This window comes from Oncorhynchus nerka, linkage group LG27, assembly GCF_034236695.1.
Source record: "Oncorhynchus nerka isolate Pitt River linkage group LG27, Oner_Uvic_2.0, whole genome shotgun sequence".
Taxonomy (NCBI): domain Eukaryota; kingdom Metazoa; phylum Chordata; class Actinopteri; order Salmoniformes; family Salmonidae; genus Oncorhynchus; species Oncorhynchus nerka.
In genome coordinates, this window is record NC_088422.1 from 32,748,259 (window position 1) to 32,757,292 (window position 9,034).

General features: G+C 45.8%; 1 protein-coding gene across 2 annotated transcripts in view; it reads right to left on the reverse strand.

Annotated features, from left to right (window-relative positions):
- Nucleotides 1–9,034, reverse strand: part of LOC115111615 (tetratricopeptide repeat protein 28-like) — a 226,208-nt gene that overhangs the window by 63,394 nt on the left and 153,780 nt on the right. For both annotated transcript variants that reach the window (XM_065011559.1, XM_065011558.1), the window contains exon 5: nt 2,101–2,608. In XM_065011559.1, coding sequence (XP_064867631.1) covers nt 2,101–2,608 — 508 coding nt within the window. The remainder of the gene's footprint in view (nt 1–2,100; nt 2,609–9,034) is intronic.

The window sequence follows — 9,034 nt, forward strand, 5'->3', positions numbered from 1 at the left end:
GTAGTACCTGGAACCCACAACAAGCAGAGACAGGTAAACAGGTACTAGTGATATAGTAGTACCTGGAACCCACAACAAGCAGAGACAGGTAAACAGGTACCAGTGATATAGTAGTACCTGGAACCCACAACAAGCAGAGACAGGTAAGCAGGTACTAGTGATATAGTAGTACCTGGAACCCACAACAAGCAGAGACAGGTAAACAGGTACTAGTGATATAGTAGTACCTGGAACCCACAACATGCAGAGACAGGTAAACAGGTACTAGTGATATAGTAGTACCTGGAACCCACAACAAGCAGAGACAGGTAAGCAGGTACCAGTGATATACTGTAGTAGTACCTGGAACCCACAACAAGCAGAGACAGGTAAACAGGTACTAGTGATATAGTAGTACCTGGAACCCACAACAAGCAGAGACAGGTAAACAGGTACTAGTGATATACTGTAGTAGTACCTGGAACCCACAACAAGCAGAGACAGGTAAACAGGTACTAGTGATATAGTAGTACCTGGAACCCACAACAAGCAGAGACAGGTAAACAGGTACCAGTGATATAGTAGTACCTGGAACCCACAACAAGCAGAGACAGGTAAGCAGGTACTAGTGATATAGTAGTACCTGGAACCCACAACAAGCAGAGACAGGTAAACAGGTACCAGTGATATAGTAGTACCTGGAACCCACAACAAGCAGAGACAGGTAAGCAGGTACTAGTGATATAGTAGTACCTGGAACCCACAACAAGCAGAGACAGGTAAACAGGTACTAGTGATATAGTAGTACCTGGAACCCACAACAAGCAGAGACAGGTAAGCAGGTACCAGTGATATACTGTAGTAGTACCTGGAACCCACAACATGCAGAGACAGGTAAACAGGTACTAGTGATATAGTAGTACCTGGAACCCACAACAAGCAGAGACAGGTAAGCAGGTACCAGTGATATACTGTAGTAGTACCTGGAACCCACAACAAGCAGAGACAGGTAAACAGGTACTAGTGATATAGTAGTACCTGGAACCCACAACAAGCAGAGACAGGTAAACAGGTACTAGTGATATACTGTAGTAGTACCTGGAACCCACAACAAGCAGAGACAGGTAAACAGGTACTAGTGATATAGTAGTACCTGGAACCCACAACAAGCAGAGACAGGTAAACAGGTACTAGTGATATAGTAGTACCTGGAACCCACAACAAGCAGAGACAGGTAAACAGGTACTAGTGATATACTGTAGTAGTACCTGGAATGCACAACAAGCAGAAACAGGTAAACAGACTTACTAGTGATATAGTAGTACCTGGAACCCACAACAAGCAGAGACAGGTAAACAGGTACTAGTGATATACTGTAGTAGTACCTGGAATGCACAACAAGCAGAGACAGGTAAACAGACTTACTAGTGATATACTGTAGTAGAACCTGGAACCCACAACAAGCAGAGGAAAAAGTAGGAGCACAGAATAACAAAATGAGAGGAATGCGGATATCACCCCACCATCAAAGTCTGCTATTTGGCACAGCGGTGCTAAAATACAGAGAGAATACTGATGCTCCCTCCACCTCCACGCATTGTCTCTCTCACTGGCAAACCATGATCTCTACACTGCTATTCTAGCCTGTTCCCATCACATCCTGCCAAGCTCCTTGTGAGGAAGCATCCCGGCTCTTCTGCAGGTCAGTGACCTGGGTAAAACTCCACACTGCCGAGCTGGAGCAAACACAAAGCCAACCTCCCTCCACCTGTCTGGGACTGCCTTCCTTCTACCATCTACCAGACTAACTTTCTAAAAACCAGGTGGTTCCTCATCCTGTAGGGTGGACGGGGCCAAAAAGAGGAACTCACATGCTCATCAGAAAAGGGAAGCCCACAACATGAGGGACTGCGCTGTACATTGACCTCAAATGCCAGGGACAGGCCTAGAGGCCAATCTAAGGGGAAGCATAATAACACGGTACTAAACTAGAAATATTCTTTGTGAGCCATGTTTGAAAATAAACCGAAAAATGAAGATGTTATAGATAGATATGATGCTATCCCCAGCCCAGTCTCCTGACCCACCCACCACAGACTACCCCTCTGTGTTGTTACTTACCCAGGTTGGAGGAGGCTCTTCCCTCTGCAGCTCTGTCCTTCAGGCCCTCAGCGATGGCCAGCTGCTGTTGGTGGTACTGCTTGGCTCTCTCCAGGTCCTGCATGCAGCGTGCAGCGTGCCCCAGTCCAGCGTACGCCCTCATCTCTATAGGCTGCTCCTCCAGCTCCTGGGCCAGCTCCAGCACATGGGTGTGGTAAGACATGGCCTTGTCAAAGTTACGGTGGTAGTGATAGGCACTGCCCAGGTTGCTGTAGGCACGGGCCTCCTCCCTCTTGCTGGTCAGGGCCTTGGCGATGCCCAGGTGCTGCTCGTGACATTGGACGGCGTTTTCAAAGTCGCCCATGGCGATGTAGACGGCGCCCATGTTGCCCAGCTCTCGTGCCTCCGACAGCTGGTCCTTGGACTGCTTGGCCAGTAGGACACACTGCTTGTGGCTGGCCAGGGCATTAGGGTAGTCCCCGATGGCTGTGTACACATGACCCAGGCTGCTCAGGGCCATAGAAGCTGCCTGGAGACACAGAGAGAACACAGGCACACAAATGTCAGGCAAGTAATTAAGGTCACATAGTAAATTCACTAAAGATTTGTGAAATTGACCCACATTTAAATGAGTTGGTTGCTTTTGCATCTCAAACACCCCTCTCCATCCCTCAACACACCTATATTAATTTGAAAACACCCCTCAACACCCCTCTCCATCCCTAAACACCCCTCTCCATCCCTCAACACACCTATATTAATTTGAAAACACCCCTCAACATCCCTCTCCGTCCCTCAACACCCCTCTCCGTCCCTCAGCACCCCTCTCCGTCCCTCAACACCCCTCAACATCCCTCAACATCCCATTCCCCAAAGTATATCACAAAAATTATATTTGAAGCAATATTGCTTTAGGGACCAAACAACAAACCAAAAATGCTTTGCTTCCTTTCTTGTGATCTGGGGGGAGGGGGGTGAAACCCTGATGCAGATTAGCATAGCGGTAGGCTTGTTTTAAAGCTGACAGTTTGCCCACTGCAATCTGCTTCATGGGAGCACGCCACCAACAATGGAACAAAGAGCCAGTTAATCAGGGGAAGAGGAGAGGGGCTTAGCTTCACTCTTCAGCTGTGGGAGGGAAACAGACCCACTGACTGACTGACTGATTCTCCTCATCTATTCACCACTGGCAACACTTCTCTATCAGGGGGGCTGATGCTGGGAATATATTGTAGCATATTCTTATCTATCGCCTCAATGGGATATTTCTCCTCTCACCCACATCCACCTGCATCAATATGAAGTGTAATATAAAGTGTAGGGTGTGCAGTAAAGTGGAGTGGTCTGCAGGCCTGACCCCCTAAGTGACGCACTCACTGTAGGCTTATTAGCTGTTTATATAGAGGGTAAACTGCTGGGAATTGGGGGCGGCTGTTTTTGTGTGGACAGATGTTCCATTAATCGCAGAGGAGAGGGCCAGATAATAACACATCTCCTTCCTGAGGTCTCCCTCTCTCTCTCGCTCTCTCTTTGTGTCTCTGTGTCTCTGTGTCTTACAGAACGGGAGGGGACTGGAGTAGGTTGGAAGGGGGTCAGGGAAGAGGACAAAAACCCTGACAATTAAGGCCACAACTCTGCTTGATTTTTCTGCCTGCGTAGGAGCCTCTGTGACATGCTTGGAGTTACACTGACAGGGATGCTTGGAGTTACACTGACAGGGATGCTTGGAGTTACACTGACAGGGATGCTTGGAGTTACACTGACAGGGATGCTTGGAGTTACACTGACAGGGATGCTTGGAGTTACACTGACAGGGATGCTTGGAGTTACACTGACAGGGATGCTTGGAGTTACATGCTTGGAGCCTTCATTCTGTGTTGTTTTCTGAGCCTTCCTTCTGTGTTGTTTTCTGAGCCTTCCTTCTGTGTTGTTTTCTGAGCCTTCATTCTGTGTTGTTTTCTGAGCCTTCATTCTGTGTTGTTTTCTGAGCCTTCATTCTGTGTTGTTTTCTGAGCCTTCCTTCTGTGTTGTTTTCTGAGCCTTCATTCTGTGTTGTTTTCTGAGCCTTCATTCTGTGTTGTTTTCTGAGCCTTCCTTCTGTGTTGTTTTCTGAGCCTTCATTCTGTGTTGTTTTCTGAGCCTTCATTCTGTGTTGTTTTCTGAGCCTTCCTTCTGTGTTGTTTTCTGAGCCTTCATTCTGTGTTGTTTTCTGAGCCTTCATTCTGTGTTGTTTTCTGAGCCTTCCTTCTGTGTTGTTTTCTGAGCCTTCATTCTGTGCTGTTTATCATCAAAAGGCATGTGACTCAACAGTGCCCAGGTTACTATTGTATGTTTATGTCAACACATCTGAAAAAACAGTCAGTCATGTATAAATGCCATGGCACAAGTTCAACCACTTTAATGTCTTACAGAAAAACACTGCACTTTTAAATCAAGATACAGAATTCCACACCACAAGAAGTAATTTACAGAAGAAATGTGGGGGTAATTCCTGCTCTCACAGAGAGACAGAAAGAGAGAGAGAGTTTCACTGCACCTCTGCTCCAAAACATATAATGAAAACATTGCATGAATTAATCAAAAATAATGCAGAACCTAAGAAAAAAATCTATACCGTAAAATACTTTCTCCCACTCCCACTAGCACACAGACGCTGGAACACACTCCCACTCCCACTAGCACACAGACGCTGGAACACACTCCCACTCCCACTCCCACTAGCACACAGACGCTGGAACACACTACCACTCCCACTAGTACACAGACGCTGGAACACACTCCCACTCCCACTAGCACACAGACACTGGAACACACTCTCACTCCCACTAGCACACAGACACTGGAACACACTCCCACTCCCACTAGCACACAGACGCTGGAACACACATACACATTTTCTATCTTCCATATTTTCTCTTTCCCAAACACACACACGCACACAGCAGTGCTATCTTTCTTGCATTTCACATGACTGCTGATGCCTGGAACCTATTACCTGCAGACATAAGGACTTCCAGCAGTTTGCTGGAGTTTAAAGCCTCGACAAGACATTATACCGGCCCAAGGAGGCAATTACCTCCCGTCACAACTGTTGCTGTTTCATGTTCCCGGATAGCCTATCTAGGTCTGCTCAATTACATGTGCTGTTTGAAGCTCCGCTCAGCTCCATCTCTTCAACTCCAACTTCCACTCTGTGAGCAGAGAAACCGAGTGGAATCCTCTGCTCTCTATGTGTCTTAGAAAATGAGTGAGGCGAGGAGAGAGGGGGGGGGAGAGAGAGAGAGAGAGAGAGAGAGAGAGAGAGAGAGAGAGAGACAGAGAGAGAGAGAGAGAGAGACAGAGAGAGAGAGAGAGAGAGAGAGAGACAGAGACAGAGAGAGAGAGAGAGAGAGAGAGAGAGGGAGAGAGAGAGAGAGAGGGAGCGAGAGAGAGAGAGAGACAGAGAGAGAGAGAGAGAGAGAGAGAGAGAGAGAGAGAGAGAGAGAGAGCAACCTCTCTCCACAGTTGAGATGAGTTGTGCTTGTGATCAGTGTCCCTCTAAAGTGAGACTGCAATGCCGCATTTTTCTCCCCAGATAGAGAGTTGATGGGAGATAGTGAGGAGCCAGTCTTGCCTGTCACTGTAGAGGTGCTCTGCTAGGCTTGGGGACAGACGGATGGACAGATAGACAGACGTAGGACCCATTCTACAGCCAGTTGTGACTACAGCCCTCCCTCAACACTGCTCATGTAGACTGACTGAGATCACCCAGCAGCCCAGGAAGCAAACATCTCCTTGAAACATTTGATTTCTGCAAAGGTGACTTTGCTAATTCTATTCCATTTCTTTACTTACCCTCCCTCCCTCCCTCCCTCCCTTCCCCCCACCTCGCTCATTCCATCTGTGGAGTCAGATCTGATTGTGTTTACAGAGTCCGACCCTTCTCCGGATGTGTGCTGATTTGATTAATCCAAACGTCAGCCTTTATAAACTGTTGATAAACTGCTGGCTCTTATCAGCAAACACGTTTTGCACAGAGGGTCCCCTAATGAAAGGTAAACTGGTGCAGCCCCCTGAGGGAGGGGCGGAGGTGTGGGAGCTCAAGAGGGCAGAGATGACATCTTAATCAGAACGGCTTGGCTAAACAACACAATTCCATTTTTAGAACTCAGACAAGTACGGGGTTTCAAAATGCCTGGCTGGCTGCTACTCCAGTGTCAGGCGTATTCAGTGAGAGGTGGATGTTAATATAGTACAACACATTAGAGAAATGCCTTTTTTTTATACCACATGATAGAGGTCATGATAGAGGTCATGCATGGTCTGTAATGACTCTTTAATGTCATGCTGCAGTAACACTTCTGTTCCTGGTCGCTGGGTCTGTGTGAACTGTGTGACACTGGGCCCCTAGTGTGTGTGGTTCATTTCCTTGCCAGTAACAACCCACGCTGCTCTGCTGTGTTTAATGAGTGGTTAAACGTTGCTTTTCCGCTGTGACAGGGAGTATGCGTCAACCTCTCAGGACCCCAGGACGCTGCTAACTACAACCCCAACTGCAACAACCACCATAATCATCTTCACCATCGCCTAGCAGCAGTGCTGATAGGATGGAGGTGGTTTCCATGGGAACCTGAGTGGTTTGATTACAGCCCACGAGGCAGTAGGGGAGAGTCTGCCACTCATGCTACCTCCTCCTGAGCACACACAAATAGGCAAACTAAGGCATGGCTCACTGCACAACCTGCCACCCGCTGCTCAGACTAAACTGTTTCCACAGAGCTCTGCCTCTGGAAGGCCCATGGCTGCCCGTTGCTATGATGATTAGACTGCTAAGCTGTCTGTGTTTACTGACAGCCATCTTCACTGACACGGTCTCATTCATACCAACACTAGTACATCCCTGATGACGGCCAACAACAACAATAATAACAACATGTTTTACTGACACAACCGGGTCCATTCTACAGCTGTTCCTGTAAAACACACACCCAGCAACAGTCAGTAGACAAGTGAAAGTACAGCCAAAACAAATTGGTCACTGGTATTTTTGCAATACCCATCGAACCATACTGCCGGCCGACAGGTTAATAGATAGGAAGTACATGGTTATGCCCTGGTCAATGGCTCCATCAGTTATGAGTAGCCGTGGTAAAAAATTGTTTACTAACTAGGGAATAGGCTGCCATTTGGGATGACGAGGACAGTGATTCGCCTGTGTTTCAGAGATAGCAAAGCAGAGAGGGGGACTAAGGGAGGGATGGAGGGAGCTAGGAGGTGTTAGAGGCGTTGTCCCAGATAGTGTGGACTGAGGGTGGCCTGGGCTGGTCAGAGGAAGACTCCACTCCAGCAGAGTGCTGTTAATGGGATTATGTGTGCGATCCAGAGGAGACGGAAACCACCGCTGATTCCATTATAGAGGAGGTGGGAACAACATCTCTGTCACACTGTCAACATACGTACATACAGTGCCCTCAGAAAGTATTCATACCCCTTGACTTATTCCACATTTTGTTGTACTACAGTCTGAATTCAAAATAGATTTAAAAATAATAATAATAATAATATCACCTATCTACACATAATACCCCATAACGCCAAAGTGAAAACATGTTTTAAATAATTTTTGCAAATGTCAAATATCAAATTTATATAAGTATTCACACCCCTGAGTCAATACAGCTGTTAGTCTGTAAGAGCTTTTCACACCTATATAGTACAATATTTTCATATTAGTCTTTTAACCTTTTCTGACTAGGGGGCAGTATTTTCATTTTTGGAAAAATAACGTTCCCGTAGTAAACGGGATATTTTGTCAGGACAAGATGCTAGAATATGCATATAATTGACAGCTTAGGATAGAAAACACTCTAAAGTTTCCAAAACTGTAAAAATATTGTCTGTGAGTATAACAGAACTGATGTTGCAGGCGAAAGCCTGAGAAAAATCCAAACAGGAAGGGACTCTTATTTAGAAGGCTCTGCGTTCCTATGCGTCCCTATTGAGCAGTGAATGGGCTATCAACCAGATTACTTTTTCTATGGCTTCCCTAATGTGTCTAGTGTCACAATACATAGTTTCAGGCTCTTATTTTGAAAAATGAAAAAATGAAAAATTCACTTGTGATTTTCATGAATAGGAATATTTCCTAGGAATATTTATGTCCGTTGCGATATGCTAATTAGTGTCAGATGATGACAACGGTCCCGTTCACGGAATGGGGTGTCACTAGAGGTTAAAAATTCTTCAAGCTCTGTCAAGTTGTTGATCATTGCTGGACAGCCATTTTCAAGACGATTTAACCTCTAATGACTCCCCATCCCGCATGAGGGAGCATAATCATCGACTGACACTAATTAGCATAATGCAACGGACATAAATATTCCTAGAAAATATTCCTATTCAAGAAAATCACAAGTGAAATATATTGAGACACAGCTTAGCCTTTTGTTAATCACCCTGTCATCTCAGATTTTCAAAATATGCATTACAGCCAAAGCTAGACAAGCATTTGTTTAAGTTTATCGATAGCCTAGCATAGCATTTTGTCCAGCTAGCAGCAGGTAAATTGGTCACGGAAATCAGAAAAGCAATCAAATTAAATCGCTTACCATTGATGAGCTTCGGATGTTTTCACTCACGAGACTCCCAGTTAGATAGCCAATGTTCCTTTTTTCCCAAAATATTATTTTTGTAGGCGAAATAGCTCCGTTTGTTCTTCACGTTTGGCTGAGAAATCGCCCGGAAATTGCAGTCATGAAAACGCCTAAAAATATTCCAAATTAGCTCCATAATATCGACAGAAACATGGCAAACGTTGTTTATAATCAATCCTCAAGGTCTTTTTCAAATATCTATTCGATAATATATCCACCGGGACAATTGGTTTTTCAGTAGGACCGATTGGAATAATGGCTACCTCTGTATTTTACGCGAGAATCACTCTGGGAGCCATCAGGTGACCAGTTGCGCAATATAG